The sequence below is a fragment of the Melozone crissalis genome, unplaced genomic scaffold, assembly GCF_028551555.1.
Source record: "Melozone crissalis strain CALT ecotype California unplaced genomic scaffold, PUWL_Pcris_2 ptg000063l_1, whole genome shotgun sequence".
NCBI classification, from domain to species: domain Eukaryota; kingdom Metazoa; phylum Chordata; class Aves; order Passeriformes; family Passerellidae; genus Melozone; species Melozone crissalis.
In genome coordinates, this window is record NW_026535841.1 from 4,636,766 (window position 1) to 4,663,113 (window position 26,348).

Sequence of the window (26,348 nt, forward strand, 5' to 3'; positions counted from 1 at the left end):
CCAAATTATTTTCACTTAATTTATCAAATATAAGTTCCATACATAGAACCAAGAGAATGGATACATCTCTTCCATTGCCCCCTGCTATGAAAGGGGCAAAAAGTCCTACCCCTGAGTTGGGCAGTGGGTAGACCCTACAGGTCCAGGGCCAGCTGGATGTCTCGCAGGCGGGCAAGCAGGGCCTGCACGTGCTGTCTCTCAGCCAGCTGTGCTTTGGTGAGAGTGCTGATCCTCACCTGCAACTGCAAGGAACACAAGTGCATCAGCATCAACATAAGTTTGTACAGTCAGACAATATGTAGTCTTTTGGACAGCAAGAGATGCCCCAGCAGCTTTTGTGTTGTCTCACTTGAGGGCCAGCACGTGGCAGATTGTGTCACTGAGGAACAGCTCAGAGGTACCAGTACCCACACCTGGCTCTGTGAACCTGGGGCCTGAAGGCAGGGCCAGTTTGCACACAGGGAGTTGTCTTGAGAAATTGCAGAAAAAATTTTGAGATTGAGTCTATGAAAGCTTGATCCATAGCTTGGAAATAGCCTCAGAAAGGTCTGCTGGAGCAGGAGTTACATTTCTGAACAAACAGGAAGAGGCATCCACACAGCCTCTTCTGCTCCTCAGCCTACTTCTGACTACAAATTTCCTTTGGCATTTTACTAATGGCTTACTACACAATTCCTCACAGCTACCATCAGCCTTTAGGCACAGTGCTAATCACTTCAGTAGCTTCAGTTTAAATGCTGTGTACACACCTGACCCAATTCTTCCTGAACTCCTTGCACACCATCTTGGGCTCCTGGTTGCGTGCTCATTTCCAGCCACTGCTGCAGAATCTGTGCCTGCTGCTGACACCACCTGATAAAATGGATTAGAAGGATTCTTATCCAAATTAAGAGCTCAACAGTCTAAGCCAACTTAGACTTGCAATTGATACTTGCAATGAGACCCATATTTTTGTCTCAAACCAGTCAATGGTTAAAATCTTTTTTAAAAGGTAAAAAAAACCAAAAAACCACCAAAAGACGCTGGAAAGCAGAGGAATCTGAAAACTGTCATCTCCACCTTCTGCTTCTAGCCCCTGACTTCTTCTTTTCCTGGCAGTTAAATCCCCCCCAAGCCCCATTTCTCTTGAGCATTTCTGTTTTCTTGTTCTAGTATAGCAGTTATCAAATACCAGCCATATTTAATTTTTTTTTAATTAAAAGCTGCAAAAGCTCAGTCCTCTTGATAAAAGCTAAATTTCAACTGCCCTGCCCTATTCATTTGTACTATCTCCTGATTACACCCAGTGATACCTCTGACATGCTTCTGCAAGAGCTGCCAAAGGTATAATTAAACCTCTTGGCTGACTACAGAAGTAGTTATGCACAAACTCTCCTTCACCTGGAGTGAACTCCAAAGGAGAAAATAAAAATCTGGAAGTTTTCTCTGTTTCATTCACAGCTCTACTGTGAACAGACTAGTTATTTCTAGGGTAGATACATAGAAAAAATGCAACAGAGTTGACAGCATGAAGAAAGGCTGGCTAAAGGGGCATTACTTGAGTTCCTGCTTCCTGCTGTAGTAGTACTGCATCTGCTGCTGGATATGCCAGAGTTCAACTTCCACCTTTCTCTCCAACATCATTTCTTCTCTGGAACTGTGCTCCCTCTTTTTCCCTTCAGCTGAATGGAAGATATAAGGCACAAGCAATGGAAGTAGAACAGACATCCACTCTTTCTTCATATTAAAAAAACAGAAAATATTTTTAATGACAGGAAAAAGGAACCCTCCCAACTGTGTTTGGTTGCCCTGTGACATGCACCTGTTCACCTCAAAGGATCAGGTACAGTGAGAGGGCAGGAGTTCTGACAACAGAACAAGTTCCTGAAGACTCAGTCTGAACACATGAAAGATACAAAATGCTCTGGTGGATGGCTCAGTACTACAGATACTGTTTTGGCCTGTTCAGAATTTAGTCTAGAAGTAATTAAGTGCAGTAGTCCTGCTGAACAAATGTCATGCTCTGATGTCATTTAAAACACCACAAGGGGAGGTGCTTAGACACCATCTGTCCCCTTTACAGCCATGCTGTAAGTACAGGGAAACCTCAGAGAGCTCTACAGGATGAACTTCCCTCCTGAACAAGTTCTGCTGTGCAGGTGAACACCCCAGCACCTCAGCACATTCTGGCTGAAAGAATGTTCAAGCAGCTCCCATCCTTCAATGCCCAGAGCAGGGCTTTAGCAGAATCCACACAACTGCAGTTCCCTTCCCAGAAAGGAGTACTGGTACCCTTGACCTCCTGATGCTGGCACACAAGGTTGCCCTGTCTCCCACACATTTTGTGTCACACTTGCAGTCTCACATAGATCAGAGAGGAGCATGAGCAATTGCTACTGTTTGGATCTGAGGATGTACCTGCAGTCTGGTGATTCCCTTTTCCCACCAAGCCTTCAGATGACAGCAAATGTGGCTGCAAATTTGGTGGCAACTTCTTCTCCACAGAATTCTGTTGAGAGTCTTGGGAATGGGCTCCTTTGTGACCATTGGCAGGCTGCCTTCCTCTCTGGAAGATCAGAATGATATTGGGGTTTTCCTCAAAGGGTTTTCTTAAGTAAACCCTACAAGTGGGATGTGCTTGACCTACTCAGTCCTACTCCCACTCAGACAACTCCTGTAGGTGCTGAGCCCCTCTCATCAAATCCCACAGAAGAAGGAGAGCTTAAAGATGGACTCTGATTTCTAGAAGATATTTTATATGGAGATATTTCACCAAGATTAAAACTTCCCATTCTGTGTGGAACAAGGAGTTCAAAAAGCAAGCACCTACTTGCAGGTTAAGTGAACTTCAATTTTTTGAAGCTCTCAGACACACCTACTGCTCCTAAGCTGAGTTTCTCTTAAATCTCTGCAATCTGGACAACAAACTGTAACTTCTCTGAACTCCCAAGAGGCAGCAGCACCCTCACATCACTTGCTAGGAAAAGATCTGGCCAGGAAAAGGCATGAAATACAGAACCCCACATGTGGATTGCTTCAGACTAGGGGCAAACAGTTCTTGGGCATTCAGAGGCAGTTCCCTTGGTCAGCTTTAAAGATCACAGCTAGAATAAGTGAAAACCAGCTCAACCAGGGCAGCTCAAAAGAAACACAAGTAAACACAGCAGTGAGCAATGGGCCTGCTGGCAGCAGCCCAGTACACACACTAACTGTTCCTTCAGCAGTTCACTCACCTCTTCTGAGCCAGCTCTCATGTGGGACATGAAAGATGCAGGAGAGCACAGCTCTGGCCCCTGCCCAGCTCTGTGCATGTCCTGTGTCCATGGGGGGAGAGAAGCACAAGTGAGAGAGGGATGGGGATGAGCAGCACTGTCCATCTGAGACAGACATTTACAGGTACTTTCTTCCATGTGAGGTGTCAGCATTAAGTTCCCAGTCTGTGCAGGACATTTATTCACAGATGTTTGCTGAAAGGGCACCTCTGACCTGTACAGGAAGAAAGATAAGGTCACTATACACTGCAACCTGTTGGTCTTGTCCTTTGGGGTCAGTGCAAAAAAGGGGAGACTCCTGTCATTCCCTTGCATACAGCTCTCCAATTAGCTGCTCTACTATGCCCCCTGTAAGTCACCCTCTTTTCTTTACTTCTAAAATTAGATTTTCTACCTAGTAAAAGGAGGTCCCAGCAGTTCCTTGCTTTCTAGAGATTCCAGAGGGAAGTCAGGCTTCCGGGGTGGCAACCTGGCTCGTTGAATGGCATTTCTGAAAAGAAATCCAGAACAAAGAATGCCCCAGACTTATGATTATTGTAAACTGGCATCAGCTGGATGCAGCTAAAGAAACAGTCCTGTTTCATTATTCATCCCTGCTCTGCAACATTCTCCTTGCATGCAATTCTGATTCTTAAAGATTAAATATCAACCTGTATTAATGTGAGAATCTAGTTCACCATGTGAGTGGTGGGGCCAACACCAAGAATGGTGGAAGTGACACAACTGAACAGGGCAGAAGCTCTTTTTTTGGCAGATATACTTGCTTACAGCAATGTGAAGTTACAATCTCATTTCCCTGCAGGGTTCCTGTCCTGCACTGAGAAGATTCATAGACAATTCTTCCTTGCAACTGCCCCATAATCAACAGGAATTTTTGAAGGAATAGCTTCCCCAGGGAAAAGAAAGGGGCAAGAAGGAACTTCAGCTTCTGTACACCAGGATCTTGATATTTATCATTTCATCAGGTGACTTCAGTGCAAAAAACAAGAGCTCCAGTGACACTGGGCCACTTGGGCAAGATAAGCTCTCCCAATGGCTGAAGTCCCATCAAAGGTATCTTTCAGTGTTTCTCTGTATAACTGCTCCTATGACAAATGGCCAATGCTCCACAAATTCAGTTCTGCCTTGAGAAACACAAAGTGGAAGCTGAGCTGGTTCTACCTGTCACTGGCAAGTACAGTCACAAATACCTCCCTGTGGTGTGGGCTGATGTTTGCATTACACAGCAGCTCTTGTATAACTCTGTACCCTCAGCCACAGGATGCAGTCAGAGCTAAGGAGCATGCATGGAACTAAGTTATCAATGAGAAAACTTGGAAACACAAAAATGAAACAGATAAATTATATATATGCAAAGTTAATTGTATGCCAGAGAAACAGGGGAGGGACTGGAAATTTACACTCACAGGCCACGGAGCACTGAGCCCCCCTCAGCAGGGTGAAGAGGTAGATGTCTGCATTTTGAAGGCCATGGCTCTTCCCCTGATGAATGTCCTCTTGTCTCTGGACTAACATCAGGCCTTTTAAATGTCACTTGCTTCTCCAGGGGTGGCAAAAAAGAAAAAGGCTTATTTAATTTCTGGGAGAGAGCCTCTGTTTCCACAGCATGGCACAACAATACACTACTGGTGAAGACTGCAGGCTGCCTGCCAACACAAAGAATAGCAGAGCATCTGATGGCTGAGAGCAGGAAGCACCACGGAGAAGGAACCAGGATTTCTGATGCCCTCCAAGCTATACCAGCTCTCTATACTAAATCAAGAGCTCCACTGTGGTAACATTTGGGTGAGCAGAATTAACTGAGTACTTCTGCACCAAGGCAAGCTGTACATTAGCAAATGGAACAGCTGGTATCCTGAAAAGCTGGAAAAGAGCTGGGAATGCTGCCCAGAAGCAGGAAGAGAGCAGTCAATACAGGCATCCTTTTCACACACAGGGTTGGGTTGATACTCAAAGGCAGAAGTGACACAAGCCCACATATGAAGGTATAAGCAATGCTGAAGCTAAAACAAGATCAGATGTAGTCTAAGTCTCTAATGCTTCATTCTAGCACAGAATTTAGAGACCTGACCCACATGCAAAGGTTTCAATCAGGAGTATTGTCTGTGGCAGAAATGGCCAGTTTTAAAATAGTTTCATTAGGAAAGGTTCCTAGTGAGTCTGAAGTCCTCTAGTCTCAGCTGAATGAAATACTTTGAACCAGAGATAGAAGCATATGTAGGATCTAAACAATAGCTGGGATGTGGAGCTCCAAGATCCATACATGCACAGACACACACACACACAGAGCAGAGCAGAGCAGCCCAGTTCTGGATATCTGAGCAATCTCTCTCTCTCACCTCCAGCTGGGGCTGGGTATGGAGCTGTCCCTGCAGCTGTTTGATGCCAACAGTGTTTCTCAAGGCACAGGTTACACCTTCTCTCAAAGGAGCTGGGTGGTGAACTGTGACTTTTTCAGTGCCATCTTTCTTCTCCTGTTGCCCCTTAGCAAACCTGAGCCAAGCATCAAACACCTGCAACAGGAACAATGAGAGCTGTGGGTATTACACACACAGGTTCCAGGCCAGGGACTCCCCCTGCAGACAACAACACCCTCCCTTCCACTGGATAGGAATAAGCAGAGCTGCAGCAACAGCAGGACACTGCCACAATGACAAAGGGACAGGGATTTAAGTCATCTGTGGCCAGATAACTGATTAAAAAATATGCACATTTTTCCCTAAGAAATTTTACGGAGTTTTCAAGCATCCCAAAATAACATGCAGCAACCCAAAGAGGAAAGGAAACAGACATTTAGTGTGCATTCTACTGACTGCAGTCAAATCTGCACATTACCAAATTCACTTGCCTGCCCCAGCCCTGCACAGCCCCTTACCTTTCTCTGCACTGAAAGGGACCAGTGCCACAATGCTTGCACTGTCTTCTGCTTTTCCCATTGCTGCTGCAACAGCTATTAGGGGAAAAAAATGCACAGCAACCAGGTTAGGAGTTCACATACTCAACACCAGGAATGCCAACCAAAGCACCAAGCAAGGAGGAAGTGATGGCAGAGCCAGAACAGAAAACCCTCAGCTCACTCAGACTATGGCAAGGTGTCTCTTGTGCTAGATGAACCAAAAAATCCTGAAAATCTTTAAATAAAGTTTTCTTGGTCCTTGTGTAAACAGAACATGAAGGAGAAGGCAGAATGACTAGCAAGGAGCTAGGTGTCTACCCAGGGCAAAAATCCTTACCCGAGTTTTCCAGCAAGAGAAGGAAGCAGAACAGAGTCTGTGAGTCATTAGTTCATCTCCCCTTCTCTGCAGCAGCTGCAAGACAACCAAAACAGTGAGTCACTTGCAGACAAACCCCATTTATCTGAGCCAAATGCTATTAGAACAGCTAGCAAACAGCCTTTATCACCCTCCCTTTGCTCTGTTGAGGCCACCCTCAATACCCAAGTGCCCTACAGTGTAACCCCATGTGCAGACAGCTACAAGCCCAGCAGGGATTTCATTTACAGTAAGCTCAGCTTGTCTTGTTAAGTCTGTTACTTCCATCAGTTTCTTCAGGCAAGACATTGCCATGCTCCTTCCTCCTCAGAACACAAATCTGTCATGCTCCTTCTCAGCCCAGCCTGCCATTCCCTTCAGCAGGGAGCACAGGGTGTTCCTCCATACCCATAACTCCCCACAGGCTGGGGAGGTTGCTGATCCTTCTCACCTTTTTTCCAAGGCACTGCTGATGATAATGTTTCCATTTCACCAGGTACTTCTGGAGCAGGTGCTGCTGGTGGTGCTGTGCTGCCCTGTGGTGCTGAGCCCTCAGCATCAGAGACTCCCTCATTGATTCCTTCCAGTGCAGGAACAGGCTCTGTAAACGCACTGTTAGGGGAAGATAAATTAGTTCATTTACCAAAGGGAGATTATTAATCTCAGAGTATCAAGTGATCAATCACTCTTCCCAACTGTTTCAATACTCAACTTGGACAACACTCAACACTGACAGCATTCAGTATAGGAAGAACTGTGAAATATTTCATGTAACACACAGGGAGCTGTGACTTGCAAGTCTTCCCTGCTGCCAATTCTTTACAATCGTTAGGAAAGCCCTCTGTGCTTCTGAGTCCTTGTGTCAAGAATGTACCATGGTACCATGAAAATGCTTGCAGAGTTTGAGGGTCTTTCAGTAAGAATTACCAGAGAAAGACTGAAGCAGTAATTGATAAGACTACTTGTATTGCCCTCAAAACAGATGTCTGAGGTTCTCAAAATTAGTAATGGAAAATTTCTTTGTGAAAGGAAGTGCTACCATCCATTATATAGTACAAAGAACAAACAGAGAAACAAAAGTAACACAAGCAGCATTCAGCAGATTCACTCCCCAGTCTGTGGGGACATCCTTTATAACAACAGACCATCCAGTCACTTCATCTGTACAGATGACACAACACACTGCTTGTGGCTCATTCACAGACATTTGAGAGCTCAGCATCTCTACCAGCTCACCTAAATCCAGCTGTTTTCTGGCCTCCAGCACAGCTGTCACCTTCAGGTGGCGGTGACAGGCTCGTAGCCAGGCAGTGTCTCTCCACTGCAGCAGCACCTAAGGACACAATGCAAACAGGAGCTGGGACACAGACTGGCACTGCAATGGCAGGGGACACAATGTACTCCCCCCATCATTGTAACAAAACCATTTCCACCTCATTCCTCACAAGACTCAGCAGACAGAATTTCCTACAAATTAAATGCAGAAGTGTTTCAGAGGGTCCCCTTGGCAATTTTCAAGGTGTTCTTCTCTTTCATCCATCCCCTCCCTGCCCCACTCACCAATACTACTGTGCTGTATCATGCTACTGGTTTTTCCTTCCTTCTGAGGAATGAGAGGAAGGAAGAGAAAAAGCCATGAGCTCAAAGAGACAAGTTTTTTCAGAGACACCTGTAAAAACAAGATGAGAGTCCCACTTTGTAGCTCTCTCTTAGTAGTGGCTCTTAGATTTAAGTTTTTGGTCCTTCTAATTGTATCATCTGAACCCTGCCTGAGCCAGCAGCTGTACTGAGACCTTGGCACCTGCTGTACAGATCCTACCTTTGACAGGACTGCTCTCCTGTAGTGCTCATCTGCCTGAGCAGTTGCCTCAGATTCATGTATAAGAGCAAGAGCATTCTCTCTCCATGTACACAGCACCTCTCTGAAGGCAAAAACACACACAAAAAGTTAAAAACAATGCCATTAAGAAAGATTCTCACTTGTTCATTTGGCACTTTCCTACTCACAAGGGAACCAAAACCAGCTGCATCTATAAACTTAGTCATGCAAATCAACATCTGCCCCTTCATGTCCTGCTGAAGAGAAGGCAGTGCAAAACAGAACACATTCTGAAATCAGCAACTTCAGATGAGCCAATCAGGCTCTGCAAGTGACTCCAGCTTTATAGCATTAAAATAAGGTAACTAAATAACTACAACTAATGCAATGTGATAGTATCTTTAATCACTCTCCTCGCTGTAATGCAAGAGAGGCTCTGCATCTTCCAGGCTCCTTTAATACCATAACAGATGTGGTTAATACCATAAATGATGCAGTTTGCTGCCTGATGACTCTTGCAGGACTAAACAGATTTAAAAAATATTCAAGCAAAACAGATAGCAAACAGAAAGAGGTTGATTTCTTTTAGCTAGATGATCTTCATGCAAAGAAACAGAAAACAAAGAAAATTTTTTCTCAGTGCATGGCAGGGTCCATTCCCAGCACCAAACATTGAGAAAGTTACAGAGGTGGCAGTGAAAGGAAGAAATGATTTTGACTGCAGTGCAGTCATTCTCTCATGCTGCCCAGGAAGAGGCTCACCTCAGCAGCAGTCGAGTGTGCTGTTCCTCCTTCTCAGCTACTTGGTACAGAATGCACTGTATGTTTTGTTGGTAAATCTGGAAAAAATAGTATTGAGAGGTAAATTTACCTCAACTGTTAACGCCTGTGAAGAGAGGAAACATCTAGAAACTCTTACTAGCATCTAACTAACTCTAAGTAACTCATATGTAGCACTGGCAGTAAAGTACAGGGGGAAAAAACACAAACCACTGAAATCAAATGCTGCTTTGCTGTAGCAAGCAGTCACTACACAATAGTTAATGCCAGCTGTGATGTACCAATGACCAGTACTACAAAATTACCTTGGTTCTTCTGCTCCAAAAAGCAGTGCCAGAGCTCATACAGCCCTACATACAAGAGCCTCCATTCTACCTTGCACATGTGGTGTGTATGTGCCTCCAGTGAAGCAGAGTGGGAGCTCTTCAGCTCTCACTGAAACACTACAGCACACACAGACAAGTGCCTCAAAATGGCTGCTCCATCCTACCTTCCAAGCTGCCAAGGTCTTGCCCAGCAATACATGCTGATAATGCAGGTCTGCTTGCACCAGCTTCCTCCACTTCTCACGCTGATGTCCCACGTACTAGGAGGAGAAAATGGAAAAAAACCAAAAATACATACACATGAAGGAGGGAAAACAAGTAATGGCAGAGAGAGGAGGGAAAAGGATCCTTCCCATTCTCTGGAGACTCAATCCTTCACCTTGCTGTAACAGCTTTCACTCAAACTGGTGCTTCACTCTGCTATGTCCCCAAAGGGTCTAGCTGAGGTGCTTTTTTATCCTGCCCTTTGTAGGAATCCTCTTGAAGACTGATGTAAACCACTCAAGTTAACAGGTCTGCACTGCTCCAACTATAAAATTTCTCATAGATTTTCAAGACATGCTGCAAGGCACATCTGGTACCTCATATCATGGTAAGGAAAAGGGGCCCGCATGAATGCATTCTGTGTTTGTGACATCCTGTAACACAAATACAGGTCATACACAAAGGCCTGGCTGCAAACTTCTAACTTTTGAGAAGGACACATCCAGTACTGGGCAGGGACAATTTCATCACACTAACTCTGATTACATTCCCAGGTACATCTAAATTATATTCCTATTCTCACCATATCTACATATATGAACAAAAAGAATTCTCTCTTCTCCCTACACAGTTCCGGTTCCACCCACACCAAACTGGTTTTATCCACATGAAAAGGGAGGAGAGCTTAGGAATGACTAGTGTTTAAAATAAACAATTTAACTTCTAGCCATATGGGTACAAGCAATTCAAACATAACAAGAAGGCTTCATGCTCTTTCCCATCTGCTAACTCTCTCACCTCTCTCCACTTGTTCCAAGTCTGCTGCAGACACTTTGAACAGTGAAATCTTAATGCTTTTGTCTCCTTAAGCCTCCTATAAGAAAAATAATTATTTGTCCTACAATGCAATCCATGTTACTGGACACTTCTAGCACAGACTTGAGTCCACAGTTGTTATTTTCAGTAATTGATTTACTGAAGACAACTTAGTAGACTCTAAAGCACAAAAAGGAGTGAGCACCATTGTGAATTAAATGCTCTCCAAAGTAGGTTGCCAGAGAGCCAATCCAAATCATTCTCTGTTTCAAAACAAATCTTACTCTGTTTCTCTCTCCTGAGTCTTCTGTCTCCACAGACAGAAGGCCTTTAGCAGCAGCTGGTTACTGTAGTGCTCTCCTGCACGGGCCAAGCCCTCCTGCTCCTCCAGCCGTGCAGCTGCTCTTCCCCGCCAGCAGCACCAGGAGCAGCGCAAGAGCCGCCTTTGGAAATGGAGCATGGCCTGAATGGAGGGAGGGAGGCAATGAATGCACAGCACAGGCACCTACAGGAAACACCTCCTTAAAGATGGCATGCACAGAACTGTCCAGTGTTTGCTTTCTGAGGTTGAACAGCAATGGACACACCACCAAAGCCCCTCCGTGGTGAGGCTATGCAACATGCTCTGCAGGTACCTGTGTGCATGCGGGTGGAGGAGCTGTTACCAAAAACTAGCAAGCCAAAGAGAGGAAAAACACGAGCTGATAAACAGCATGTGAAGGACTCCTAAGGACTGATAAATTCCAGAAACCAGTCCTGTTGAATGTACAAGAACTGATAACCTCCCTCCACCAAGGGTGAGCCATATCTGCACAAAGACACCCACACATGCTACTGGCAACTTGGAGTTGTGTAAGAGAGCACATGAAGGCCACAGTGGCTGCTACATGTGAATACTCCAGGACCATATACATGTGTGTGTGTATATATATATATATATATATATACACACATACACCCCCCTAAAAAAATGAAAGGGCCATATAAAAACTTTATGGACACCTACCTAGAAGCAGCTAATTTCTTAGCACAACCCTGCACTTCTTAAATGACTGGGGTTGGCCATTTAGTATTATTATTATTAATTCAACAAAGTAACTATGAGACTCTGTGAGAGAGAGCACACACACATTCACACCGTGAGGGAATAAGTGAATGAACTATGTGAATGGCAATCCTCTAATAATGACTTGATTCTATTATTAACAAACTGCTTAACTTAAAAAAGGTGATCAATAAATATTTGTTGTCATCTCTTTACCCTGACTTGATCCCTCACCGGGGAAAATGGAATTTACACCAAGTCCATCTCATGCTAACTCATATTCACAGACAGTGACTATGAAAATCATCCCCTCTATTTCCTAAGCAAGATACAAGAGTTATATTTACCTTCTTCTCTCCCATTCGATATCCTTGCAGCTTGCAGGTTTTCAACAGCCATGTGTCAAATACCTGTCTCATCAACACCCTCCTGGCAAACAAAAAGGGAGAATGTCAGCACACAGGACACAATTCCTTCAGAAAACATACTGGTCTTATGAATGTCAGCTGACTAAATGAACCTCAGATCTGGGCTTAACCAATCTCCCTCTTACATTCCAGAGAGAAGCACAAGATGTAAATTCTTCATTACTCACAGAAAATGTCAGAGCAGCTGCCATCAAGTCATGTCCCCAAAGGTATTAGCATACTTATAAGAGAACCAAAGGCCCACAGATTCCACATTTGTACAAGTGTGTATTAATATTTCTTTGCATACCTGTAACGAGCATGAGCCATTGCTGTTAAGGCCTGCTGCTGTTCTTCCTCCTTCTCTTCCAAACGAGACTTCCAACAGTTCCAGTACTTCTGCAGCACCTGAAATAAAGACACAAAACCCCCAAAAGGTATCCAGTGAGGAGAAGAATGTTAATAAATAAATTGCTAAAATCCTAATGAAACTGCATACTGCAATGGTTGTCTCCTGCACTGCTTCAAAGACCAAACTTTTTAACCTCCTATAAGTTTTTCTGCTAAAAGAAAAATTCCACCATAAACACAGGGAAATGAAAAACTAAACATATCTAAGAGTGGCAGTTGATTCACACAAATTTTCTGTGACTACTAGTATTTCAGAACAAAGCCACTGCTGTAATAAAAAAGTACTTTGCAGGTGACAGTGGAAGTCAACAGGACAGCTCAAGACAAACTGACACAAAGTCCAACTCACTGTAACTCGATGCTGACAGGATGACAGGTTTGTTCTCATTCGCTGCAGACGAGTGTCCAGGACATTCTGCCGAAGACCCTTAAGGCCAAGTTCCTGTAACCACAAGAAATAAACACAACTTTCATTTGTAATCCAAATCAGGTAATTTAGAACTGATCTACAATCCTAGAATCTCTTGAGTGGGGGCAGAAAATGGTAAACAGCATTATGAGAGCATCCTACTTCAAATCACTAATCACCCTGCTCTTATAATCACTACTGTTTTCACTTCACAATCCAAACCAGTTTATTGGTATTCTTTTAATGGCCAGTACTGATCCAACCTTGAAAATAGCTCAGTTCCAAAAAGCTGGAGGCTTGCTTGTGCCCACCTTTCAGATAGCCTTCAGGGATTTATTTTTTCTTTAAAATACCCTAAAATCTAAACAAAACCCCAACACATCAACTAGTTGAACATGCAGCAAGCTATCTTTGGTCTTATGTGAAAAGCACCATGCACACATTACTGCAGAGGAGAAAAAATAATCCTTGTAGCAAACAGCATAAAAAAAAATCAAGGGGAAAAGGCAATCTCATGGTGGAATACCAGGGAGCTGGTAACCCAACACCCTCAATTTACTTTACCAGTTTCCCAGATGAATGAATAACTGCTCTGGAGATCAGCACAATTTCCCCATTTGGATTCAGCTGGCAGATTTCAGAATAGCTGAAATTTAGAAACCTGGTGTACCTCCCACCCAACACCCTCTCACCACTGTCAGTATTACAGGGACCTCCACAGCCCTCCCACCCAGCATATAACAGGGCTCTTACCAACAGGTGACACTTGTAGTGCTTTTCAGCCAGCTCACACTGCTGACCCTCTTCCACACACAGCACAACATCTGTCACTGAGTTAAAGTCTCTTTTACACAGAACAATCTTCTCCCACAGAGGGGCACTGCATCTCCATCTACATTTGCTTCAATGTTTGAATGTCCAGCACTGTTATCTGCAGAAGTTTTGACTACAGTAAAACTTAGATTTTGCTGGCTTATTACAATATGTTTCTGATTCACTCTTAAGTAACAACCATAAATTATCTTCTGCAGTCTGTAATATACTCTTATACAGCTGCTAGCATACTGTAATTACAACAGTTTAATGAATTGTTAGTGTGGCATTACATACACATAATGACAACATGTTTGTTGTCACTCGTGCTACTGCACAATGTTCCTGCTCATTAACTGGATCTTCCCCCTGTGGGAATGTTTCTAAGGTGGCTTTGCTAGGGACCAAACCCAGGCTGGATACAATGCTTCCAGCGTGCAAAGGCTCTCCATAAGGCAATCCTTGCTGCTTTTTTTTCCAGGTCCCTTCCATGAGCACGCATTCTCATCCTGCACTCCCACGCCAGCTGCCAGTTGGAAAAGCACCTCTGGAGCCTCCTGCTCCTGTGGAACTCCTGGGCCAGCTCTGCAAGACAAACACAAATCACCCATGGCTTGTTCTGTCCCAGGCTCATTGTATCAGGTGAGATCCTGGCACCTGAGCCACTGGCTCACAAGTGACATGAGCTCTAACACTGGGAAATGGTTACAAGAATTCACATTAATGCTCAGCTAGAGATCACATTCCTCCTATTGATCACAAAGGCAGTTTTAAAGCAGTAACCTGCTGTGCTGGCTTAGGAGAGGGAAATTAGGACAATGTATTACTTGTGCAACATAATCAAACTTGCTTACATTTCAGCATGCTCCTATTACTAATTCCTACACAGCCAAGCTAAATTCTTTTCCACTGCAACCAATCAAAAAGCAATTCATACAAATATCTGAACTCATTCCCATTCAAGGGAAGAAACAAAGGAGCTGGTGTAAGAACCTTTACCATCCTATAAGGAGTTGTGATTTGACTGACTATCAAGAAAATCCACAGACTGATCAAAGTCTTGAATACATCCTTCTCACAGATATCTCAATCAAAATTTAAGAGACAATATGCAAGCTTTCATCAAGGGAACTGTAAAGCATTTTCTTTTAAATCTTGTGGAAAGCAGGTGATTTTCCTGACAGTCCAGCATGTGAGCTAAGCCAGGTCTGTCACAGTGTACAGACCAAGCTGCATCTCATGACCTGGGTGTGCAGAGACATTGCAGTGTCTCCCAGAACAGAAAAAGCGACGACCATGCCCTCAGCAAAGGGGCTGAGCCCTTTCTGTCCCACCTCACCACTTTCACTCACCATTCTGGCGTTTCTTTACTCTGTGGAGGTTCAGGTATCCCAGCCATGCTCCCATGCACCTCCTCAACTCCCAGTGCTGATGGTGAGTTACTGCCCTGGTGTCCTTCTGCTTTTCATTCTGGGTGTGTAAATAGAGCTCTCGCCACTGCAACCAAGCCTGAAGGAACAATTAAGGGACAAGGGCAGTAAGGGGAAAAAACAAACAAGATTAGGGAAGTAGAACAAAGAGGAGGAGAGGAAGAACACACATGCAATAAGAAATTCCATTTAAGTTCTAAAGGTGAAAGCCACGAGCAATGAGGTTCCCTCCCAAAAAAGGGGAAAAAACCCAACAAAACCCAAACAAACACCAAAGGAATGTCAGGATCAAAAGTGTCAAAGATTTTTTCACTCTTTTAAGTACCTTCACACTTTTTCCCATTAAAAAGACCAATATAATAGTTTTGCCAACAGGCTTTCTTTCAGATTATTTTCATATAAAAGGGAATCCCATCATGAGATACTATAAGACTTCATAAGTCACAAGTTTCTTTCCTTAGCAGAACACTGTCCTAAACCAGTATTGTTGCATCTTACAGTGCAGGTCAATTTCCATGTTGCATTTTACAGTGCATTTGCCATGTTGCATCTTACAGTGCAGGTCAAATTAAATACATCCCTTCTTTTTAATGAAATGGACAAAAAGCCACAGTTTAGGTGAAAGAAAAAAAGAAGCCCATGCTGTTTTCACTTCAGCTAAGATCAACCTGGACAACACTCTCAGTCATCTGATTTAGTTTTAGGTAGTCCTGCAAGAAGAAGGAAGCTGGACTTGATGCACCTTGAACTCTGACAGGTTTGGTGCTGTAACCCCTTCCCTGTTCCAGGGACTGACCACCCTCTCAGGAAGATCCTTTTCCTAATGTCCAGTCTGAACCTGCCCTGACACCGCTTCATTCCATTTCCCCATGTCCTGATAAGATATTCCATCAGAAGTACTGCAATTTTCAAAGTAAATAAGTACAAGGCCCAATTTTTATTCATCTGCAACATTTTCACATGTGTGCAACTTAAACATTAGAAATGGCAGTAGCTGAAGCTCCTGAGACTTACTCGAAACTGCAGGCTCTGGGCCCAATGCTGCAGAGCCAAAATATTCATTTTATGTCCAGAGCATTTCTGGTAGTGTTGTCTTCTCCACACTGCCCATGAAATGCTGCCAAAACAATGTTACAGACAAGTTCAAACAGAGGTGCCATCATTTGGTGCAAGAAATCATTTTCATCTGACTGGAAAAAGGTATGAACAACAATCCTTTCTAAGAAACACCAAAGGGTTTGGGTTGGAAAGAACCTTAAAGATCATCTTGTTCCAACCCCCTGCCATGGGCAGAGACACTTTCCATTCCCCACACTGCTCCAAGTCCCATCCAAACTGACCTTGAATGCTTCCAGGGATGGGGCATCAACATCATCTCTGGGTAATCTCCAGATTTCAGTGCCTCACCACCCTCAGAGTAAAGAATTTCTTCCTAATATTCAATCTAAATCTACCCTCTTTCAACCTAAAGCCATTCCCCCTTGTCCTCTCACTGCATGCCCTTGCAAAAAAGTCACTCTCCAGCCTTCCTGTAGGCTCCATTAGGCATTGGAAAGCTGCTATATAATCTGTCTTAAATTCACAGTCTATGGCTGTGCCAGAAGACCTCACAAATCCCAGAAAGAAAAAGAATTCTTGAAGAAAAATCAAACACCAAACAAAGTCAAGGTGTGACTTTTTATCTTTTAGGAAAAGATAACATAACACAGATAAAAGCCAAGGCCTTATGGTCAGTGCCTCTCTGCCTGTTTGTATTCCATCCTTACCTCAAACAGCTCCTTTTCCTGAATGCCAGTGCCACAGACTGCATCCCATGTTTTGTCCTTTGAACATCAACATAAACCAGCCAGCGCTGCCAGGTCCTGAGCAGAGTTTGTTTCTTTGCTGTGCACGACAAAAAACGGCATCATCTTAAATTCTGTAATCTGGCACATCTCAACCACTCCACCACAGCTCACCCCCGACTCTGTGTCCTCAACCTGCAGGGACACCTTGTGGAAAAGCCTGAAATGACAGCGACCCTCCCTCTGGCCGAGGGCGCCCCAGTGAGAAGCCTCAGAATCGCTGACAGCTCGGTCCAGCCACTTGTGCAGAGCAGCGTGAATGATCGGACAATGGCCGAGAACCGCTCGGCCTTCAGTGCTCATGGGGACATAACTGTAGAACAATAGTCAGCATAACGACTCTACTGGGTAAGAATGAGAGGATTCTCTTTGGGTTTTTAAAAAAAAAAAAAGTGTATCAGGTTCATCAGCTGCTTTTCAAGAGTTATTCTCTCCTACAAGCAGAGAAATGAACCAGAAACAAGTCAACTTTATTTAGCAGGCTGGTCGTGCAGCTAAAAACAGAAATGGTGTCACAAATTCCAGCTTACCACTTAGTGCAGCACTCTGCATATTCTCCTCACAGCAGGTTGGCTTGTCAGAACTGACACTACTAAAGCAATTTTATTAGAAAAACTCTCATTGATTCTACGCCACTTCACACACACACATAAAAGAACCACAGACTTTTCCTTTTTTAGGATTTCCTTGTGAATCAAGCATTAACCTACCTTGATACAGGTCACCTTTTCCTATTTTTGACCAAGTAACACACAGCTTCTGTTGTAAATACTCTGGCCTCACTCAGTCAGAAAGAAGTCTGGATAGCCTGACAGTTTGTGTCCAAAGGTGCCAGTCTCTAGGACACACTGAAGCTATGTTCATGTGCAAAGAGAGCAGTTAACTTATTCTGCAAACCAGCACAGAACAAAACCTCAGTATCATCTTTAAATGAGGGTCAACCTCCCTTCAGCAAAATATATTCCCTGAACCCAAGAAAGTTGCTACCAGACAGCTCCAAGTCAAATCCCTTGCAAAGCAAAGAACCCCAACAATAAGACAAGGGGCTCTTCAAAAGTTTGGGCTTCTTTCAATTGCAAGACACAAGCTGGAAGGAACAGTCAATAGATATAAAATAAGTGCTGTTAAAAGCACAGGGAATTACTATCTAATATCTACAGCAAAAGTTGACAGAGAATTCCAGTAAAACATTCAATCAAAAAACATCTACTCGAAAACATATTGTGATTAAGTAAAAAAAACAAACAACCAAAAATCAAGCCACCAGCTCAAAAACAACCAGAGCAATCCAGAGCAGATGGAGAGGCTCTTAAGCTTATTCACTGGCATCCCTAAATAACTATATAGCTACACCCCTATAACAGAACCCCCGGCCATCTGCTCCTGCAAGCACTGCACTGCCATGGGGTGGGGGAGCTCAGGGGGCAAACAGGCACAGGGGACACAGATTGTGGATAAAAATTCCCTGTGGATACTCCCATCTCAGTATGTCCCCAGATACTGGTAATTACCATCACTTCACTTACCATGAGACTCTGCAACATAAAACTTGTTCCTCTTGCCTTGCTGTTGGCATACATACGCTCTCCAAGCCTTGAATACCAAATTAAGGAGTAAATGCCTGAAAAATGAAATAAGTGCCATTCAGTAAAATATTAAAATAAGCAATGAAAAGATTGCTCTTGGCCTAGATGTACCATGGATGGAACTTGCTCACTGGTACTAAGAACTCCTTCAGAAAATGTCTCATACACACCCCAAAGGGAAGTCATTTCACTAACCTGTAATGGTGGTCTGCTCTGAGGCTGAGCTTCTTGTCTCTGCAAACTGCCCACTGCTCCTTCCACTCTCCAAAAGTTTTCTGAAGAATCTTCTGATCATACAAACATCTAAACAGTTGAAAGATTTGGACAGAGGAAACGTCATACAGATTTCCAGAGTGATCACAAATCAGTTTTAATGAATATTACACCACCTCTTCTCCAGGCTTGCCTGATTAGCCTAACAACCTCTAATTGCATTTAAAACCACTTCCCTACTGTGACACTTTATTTGAAGACTCCATGAAGCACTGCAAGAATCACTCTACTGACTGTAAATACTTCACATAAAGACAAGGAATAAAAGTCAATGTTGTTAACTTGTCAAACATCTCAGTATCAGTTGACTTGAGACCTGTTCACATTTTTCATCCTCAGTTCTGTGTTTTACTTTAACAACCAGAACAGTAGATAACAATATATGTATTTTCCTTTCTAATCCTGTTCTTTGCCATTTTAACACAAAATATTTTATATATATATATAAATAAATATATATATATTTATAATAAATATATAATATATAATATATTTATTAATAAATATATATAAATAAATACAAAAGCTACAACAGATTTTATAATGCTCTGATGTTTTTATCATGCAATAACAGCAGAATTAGGCCCAGAATCCTAGAGGTCTCTCAGTGGAACAAATCAATCCTCTCACAAGCTGTAATTTACAGCCACCTACCCCAAGCCAAGCTGCTAAATCATTCCAAGCACTCATGCAGAAAAGGAAAAAAGAAAAAAGAAACAAACTATATGTCATTTTTTTTTAACTTGGTGTATTAACAGTATTGCACATCATTAACAGGTATTACAGCTATGGAGAACTGGGGACTTCTAAATCTAGAAAGGCAATTCATTATTGCTTGTGCTCCTTGCTGGTCTTTATAAAAGCTATTCCCCTTAAAAAATAAATTCATCATCAAGCTGAATTGATAGCCAAAGTAGTGCCAGCTCAGTGGATGGGACAGGAGGAATGGTGAGGTTCACAGGACTTCTTCCATTTACCAACAAAGGCAGAAACAGAATATGTTTGATACAGAAAAATGAAACTGAATGACTGAGGACCTGATCTTATTCCAAATGCAAGTCTTCCCACTGGGAACTGCTTCAGTTCCCAAGGGTGTGGTCAAGCAAGAATGAACATGCAAATTAATGCAAAACAAGAAACGAATATCAAAGCATGGGGTTTCAGTAGCTCACACAACACTGACAGCAGAAAGGAATTATCTGCCACAGGTATTTCCAAGTCAGATACAAACATACACAGATATACATTAAGAACAACAGTGCAAACAATAATAATTAATGATCCATGTGGGTCCTTTCCAATTCAGAACAATCTGAGAAATCTCTGTCATCATAACTTTGGGAAATAGTTACATTTAAAGCAGGTATCCCAATCACATCCCATCATTTATATGCACATACTGCTCAACTTTATCAAAACACAATTCCTATGAATTTGGCTAACAAAAACTTAACCATGATTATTAAAAACAAACAAAAAAAAAGAAGAGCAAGACAGGTACCCAAAGAAAATTTTCAAGTGATCTCAAAATATATCCAAATATTTTCTTGGCAGCCAGTACCCTCTTAGCCCAGTGGTTTACCACTAAGCCATTAAAAAAAAACCAAAACAAAATAAACCCCAAAACAAAACAAACAAAAATACAAAACAAAAACCAACCAAACAACAAAGCTCCACCTCTGAGTTCTGTAATTTTATGTACCTGGCTTTGGAAGGGAGAACTTGTCCAAATGTTATTTTTGCCCAGAGACAGAAAAACTTCCTTGCTAGGTATCTGGAACACAAGGAAAGATTAGTTGCTTTTGTACTCCTCCTCTGCAAATTCCCAGGCAGTAGTGAAAATAGGAATTTTTATTAGAGTTTCACTAATAAAACTAAGGGTCTAGTTTTCAGACATCAATGCCTATATGAAATATTTAGACCCTGAAATCAGTACCTGTAACACAGCAATTCATAAAGCATTAAGAGGCCCAAGCATCACTGCAACACTTGAATTGGGATGCACTTCTTTAGGAATGCTGGGCACCCAAAATGCCCTCCAAGCAGCCCTTCTCCACCCAGTGATACAGCTGAGCAAGGTGCCCTGGCTGGCTGGGAGCCCCTTCTGAGGTTTCAATGTGGTCACACCACTGTTCCCCCAAGTCAACCAGCTGAGCCCAGAACACCTGAGCCAATCTAACGTCTGGCCCTTCCTGAAGCCAGCAAATCTTCCTTCTTCCCACCTCCCCTCAGCACTTCCACATCTCCACAAGGTTCTCCCAACAGCAGCTCAGCTCCCTAGTGTGTTACTGTGACCCTATCACCCTTCCTCTCTTTTTTCCAATGGATTTCAGAGTCAGCTGGCACAGGGTAAGCACCAAGGTAATTACCTCCACAAGGTAATTAGTTAAAGCACACAGCCAGGAAAGGGGGCCTCACTCCTTCAGTAGGTCTGAGCTGCTCAACAAATGTTGGGCTTTTAATCTCTACACAATTACATCCCACAATCTCTACACAATTACATCCCACCTTTGTCAAGGTTAACAAAAAAAAAAAAAAATCAAATAAAAAACACTAGAGGAGGGCAAGAAGAAATCATGACACCTGGCAGTGTATCAAAGAATATTGTTAAATAACCATTTTTAAATTTGCCTTTGAAAGTAAAAAATACCTGAAATCTGACTGTCAATCCTCGTCCTCATGTTACCACAAGGCATTCTCAGAACTGTCTGCCATGGCCATGAACTAAAACTTCTACTGCAACCTGCACTGGTACCACTAAACCCAGACACTTTCAGGTCTGATCCCCTGCTTCATTTAGTCAAAAATATGTTTTGTACTTATCACCTGCTTTGGAATTTTTTTAACATTCTTCTTTGACTCTGGGTATACCCATCTTGACCTGGTTTGTCATGACCTCTGTCCTGAAATTCATGTGTTGCAGACTGGGGAGCAACAGATTGTCCAGCTGCATGAACTTGATGCTCAGGTGCTTGCTGGATTTCATCCATCATCAGGGATTTTGAACTTAAAAGGAAAGAAGAAATATTTTGTGGAAAACTGTATTACCTGCAAAGAAGTGGCATTATTGCAATAGCTTGGTCTGTAACAAAGGTGTCTAATCAAACACAACAGCTACAAATGCTAGAACATTTATTGTTTATCAGGTGTTTTTCAGTATCTGGAATTTTAAACTTTCCCCAACACAACCAGGAAGATACATTTCAGTGCAATCATGTCACAGACAACTCTTTTTCCCCTAAAGCTGAAATGAGAAATCACTGAAATGCATTTGTGTGCACACAGGGTGTCTTGACAGAGAAGCTCTGATTGTGGTTTTCTGCCTTTTAGTCCCAAACATATCAAGGTATTCTGCCTACTGCTGATAAATTCTCTTGGGCACTGGTGAACTGAAGTGAGATTTCCATTTTAACATAAAATGCTCTTTTACAAGCTCTTTCCTAGTTTTATTAATATTTTAACTGTGTTTCTCCTTAAAAAAAAAAAAAAACAACTGAAAATATCTTCCTGTTTTTACATATTAATCATTAAAAAACAAAATTAGACCTATTTTTCTATCACACAGTTTACTTTCACGTGTAGCTCTAATCTGAAGAATAACAAGTGTGTTTTTATGAATTCTAAATATTTTTTCTTTGTAATTTTCTGAAAACAAGGATAAAAAAAAAAACCTATGCAGATAAAACTTGCTGCACCGGTTCCATTGAAGCTTCTTTCCCAAAACAAATGCTGCCACCACCCTGAAAATTTGCACATTAGAAACACAAACACATTCTTGAGTTCCAGAAGCGGCAACAGAAGAGGATAATCTGAAATCTCACCCTAAAGATCTCCTGAACTGAGCTAGGGAAAACATGGCTGCAGCCAGAAAAAAATGTTGTTTTCACAAAGTGACTGGAACAATGCAAGTTTCAAAAGTTCACCTGAATAACCACTACTAACAACAAATCACTGGGAGGAAATACAGTATTTTTGGCTTGTTCCAGCAGGGTACAGAGAGTTAAAAATAAAAGTTAATGGAAGAAAACAAGACCTGTATTTTGTGTGAGAAATTCTTGTTCTATAAAATATTATCTGAATGTTTTCTGAAAGGGGTAGGCCCTGTCCAGCAGAAAAAAGAATTCTGTTCACATCAAGATGTGTTGTTGAGGCAACTCTATGTATGTTTGAAGAGGAGTTCCAGGCACGTTAAAATTGATGTAAAACAGTTTTCAGCACAAGTTCTTGTACACACCTATTAGGCCCAACTCCCTTTTAAACTATTTCATCTGTCCCAAAGATAAACCTGGTCTGACCACAGGCAATGACAACCTTACACAAAGGAACTGAAAAAATCTAACCTGGGTAAAACATGCAAAAGTTTGGTATGAAAGTCCAAGGTGTGAGAATATCTAATAATTTTCCAACATACGTACTTTTAAACAGGTTATTTCTCTAATTGGAACACTATTATGTGCTGCATATATTTAATGATAACAGCCTATGTCCCCCAAAATTTATAGTAAGTGACCATGAAAAACAAGAGTCAAAGAAGGATCATTTCTCCCTTTTAAAGTTAGAAAACAAAAGCATGGGAAGAATGAGAGAACTAACATGGAGTAAATCTCTGCTTGGGCCAACAGCTGTGTCCAAGTACCTTATGCTCCAGTCTAATAGCTCAAGCTCAAGCACATCAGTTTTATAAGTAAATGTAAAGATAATGTAAACCTACATAAAGTTGTGTACCATGATCACGTTGGGAGTTAGGTGTTTTTTAGTTTTTTACTTTGCTTTTAAGAGGAACATTTTCTGGCTAACAAAGTTCCATAGAGACTAATAAGCCCTTCTGTGAGAGGGGCTCAATTCAACTTCTTCTGTCCCATGGGAATCTTAAAATGTCATAAATAAAAAATAAATGACTGCTGAAGTCTTTAACATAGTAGCATTCTATTACTGCTTACCTTCCCCTGAATTTCTCCATTTCACTGTAGCTCCAAGCCTGCAGTTCAAATGCACTTTCTGCTCTGCAATGTTGTTTACTAACTGTGGACAAAGCATGAGTTGGTGCCTGTTACTTGTGATGAATCCAACCATGGATCTATGCTAAATGCAGTCTGTATCATAGAAATGACATGATTTCCACTCAGACTTATGCTGCACTCAAGCAGCATAATACAATTCCAGATGTTTAACATGAAAAGCATCTGTGTGTCTGAGCAACACTGTGCTGGCGTAATCTAATGGTAATAAAGTGATAACTATTTGAATCCTAAGGCAGCAATTCTGTTCACCTTAACAAAAATGTGCTAGAAAGGTGCTGTAAAAAGTAAACTACTCCAAGTTATGTGCCCACTACTTAAAAATAAATTAATAACCAAGAGTGATACCATCAGCAGCTGATTCCTTTTCACCTGTTGGTTTCTTGTTTTTTTTTTTTCAATACTACGTTTCTCTCCTTCACAAGCACTTAGAAATGAAGAAAACAATGACTTCCACCTAGCTCCATTGAGAACATCCCTATGCATGGAACCCTGTAACTTCCCAGGAAGAATATGACTCTGTGAAAGCACCTGGAATTATGGCCAGGCATCTCCCTTTAAGTGTGAGGCCCAAAGTGGATTCTTCTATAAGCATTGGTTAGGGTGTGATAGCAAAAAATCCTCGCCCCAGAAAAAAAAACAAAAAACAAACAAACAAAAAAAAAACAGGGGAAAAAACAAACAAAAAAAGCCCCCAAAAATTAAAAGCAACCCACATTAAAAAAACCCCACCAAACCCAACCAACAGCGAAAGCAAACAAAACCAGCTTAAAAACAAACCAAAACCCTCTAAGATTTTTCTGGAGTTTTACTGCACGAGATTCCCCTCAGCAGGTAACTGTACCCTGAACGCTTTTTGTGTGGATGGACAAACACTGGAGACCCACACGACGCTGCTCCACAGCCCCGCCGTGAGGGGGCCGCGGCAGCCGCCCCCGCCCCGCTAGGGTCGCCACGGATCCCGGCACCGGCGGATGTGGCACCGGTACACGAGACGGGCGGAAAGCAGCGGGGATATCACGGCAAACGGGAGGGAAGCGGAGGGAGTAACCAGCAGGGCCTGAGGCGGCCCCGCCATGAGGGAGGAGCGGGCGCTCCCCGCCCCGCCCAGCCCCTGAGCAGGGCGCCCCCGTGCGGCGGGGCGGGCGGACGGACAGCGCCCCCGTGCGGCGGGGCGAGGCCGAGCGCTGTCCCGGCCCCGGTGTGACCGGGATTTACCGAGCACAGGCAGGAAAAGGGGCTGAACGGCCGCGGCAGGGAGCTGTTGCTGCACTTGGGAAAAAACTGTTCTGCCGTTTCTGTGGCACCACTGGACATTTCTGCTGTAACACGCACCTCTGGCAGATGTGCCTTGGTAGCCAAAAAGCCTGATTTAGCTCGCAACAGCGATGTGCACAAAGGTGACAGTGAACCACAACACAGTTCAGGCCGTCTCAAAGCCTACAGCATCTCATAATAACCACTCTGCTCGAGGCTGGTGGCCCGCTGGTTGCTATGGAGTCTCCCTGTGTATTTGTTTGGAAAGTACTTGCTGCCTTCAAGAGACTTGGCAATAGTTGCAGTGCTGTCTCATTAATAATGCAGCACTTCATCACGAAAAAAAAAGTGAGAAATTAATTTCTCTCATTCCATAGGTAACCAGGTTTTAATTCTGGTATTCAACTTCATTAGAGATCAGGGAAGAGAACACCTTATGCACCAGATCCTACACGAAATTTGTTGTTCCTACACAGACCTCGCTGCCCAAGGTGTTTGGAAACCTTATGGCCCCACTGGGTTCCTGTGGCAGAATGGATCCAAGTGCCGGGAACAGAGCTGTGGGCAAACGGAGCAGCGATCTCACTCAGTAAATTCCTTAAAGTGACGTTGAAAACAATGTCTGCTCCTTATTAGCAAAAACTGCAAGACTTTTCCGCTGCCCCGCTCACTGCACCAGCCTAGCACAGTCAGACCAGACTCCAACGTGACAGGAGCCCGGTGCGGGCTGAGAACACCGGGACCCTGCGCTCACACTGCCGGGCTGGGCAGCGGCGCGGGCTCGGCCGGACCGCCCCCCTCAGCCGCGGGAGCCGGGATATGACGGCGCTCCAGGGCAGCCGCCCCGAGCCCGCCGTGACCACGGGGAAGGCGCGGGGCCAGGGGAGCGCCCGCCGAGCGCGCTCCCAGCCCATCTCAGCCGCGATCGCCCCGCCGCTTCCCGCCCTTCTCTGACCCCGCGCTGCCCCTGAGGCGGGACGGGGACACGGCGACAGTCCCGGGACAGGGACGCGCCGATCCCGCCGCCGCTCCGCACATGGCGCGCACCGCATCCCGCCGGCGGCCGCCTCCCCCGCAGGGCTGCCCGCCCAGACTGCCTGCAGGCCCTCGCCGAGCCCCGCGCCTCTCCTCACCCACCGCACGGCTCGCAGGGTGAGACGCCGGTTCCGCGGTGCGGCCGGCGGCGGGGACACGGGGCGGGAGCGCAGCCCGGCCGCCGTCAGCGCCTCCCGCCGCCCATTCGCGGGCAGGCGGCAGGCGGGGGAGCCCCCGGCGCGCGCGCCCGACGCGCCTGCGCGCGGGGCGTTAAATGGGTGCGGAGCGGGCGGCGCGAGGCCCCGGCTACGGCGGCTGAGCGGAGGCGGCGCCGGGCGGAGCGGGAGCGGCGGCGGCGGCGGCGCGCGGGGCT

At 43.9% G+C, this 26,348-nt stretch overlaps 1 protein-coding gene across 1 annotated transcript; it reads right to left on the reverse strand.

The window, feature by feature from the left end:
- Positions 1-8: 8 nt before the first annotated feature.
- SFI1 (SFI1 centrin binding protein) lies at positions 9-23,890 on the reverse strand. The gene is given in 31 exon segments (XM_054288541.1): positions 9-242; positions 750-852; positions 1,538-1,661; positions 2,398-2,545; positions 3,213-3,465; positions 3,646-3,741; positions 4,658-4,791; positions 5,591-5,764; positions 6,127-6,201; positions 6,485-6,559; positions 6,954-7,114; positions 7,739-7,835; positions 8,322-8,424; positions 9,084-9,160; positions 9,592-9,687; positions 10,430-10,505; positions 10,732-10,910; positions 11,840-11,921; positions 12,210-12,307; positions 12,660-12,752; positions 13,473-13,543; positions 13,956-14,117; positions 14,885-15,041; positions 15,977-16,079; positions 16,729-16,846; positions 18,333-18,427; positions 18,588-18,695; positions 20,368-20,439; positions 21,492-21,673; positions 21,676-21,713; positions 23,606-23,890. Coding segments are annotated over 31 exon segments (3,591 nt in total). The 5' UTR covers positions 23,739-23,890; the 3' UTR covers positions 9-134.
- Between the last annotated feature and the right edge of the window lie 2,458 nt (positions 23,891-26,348).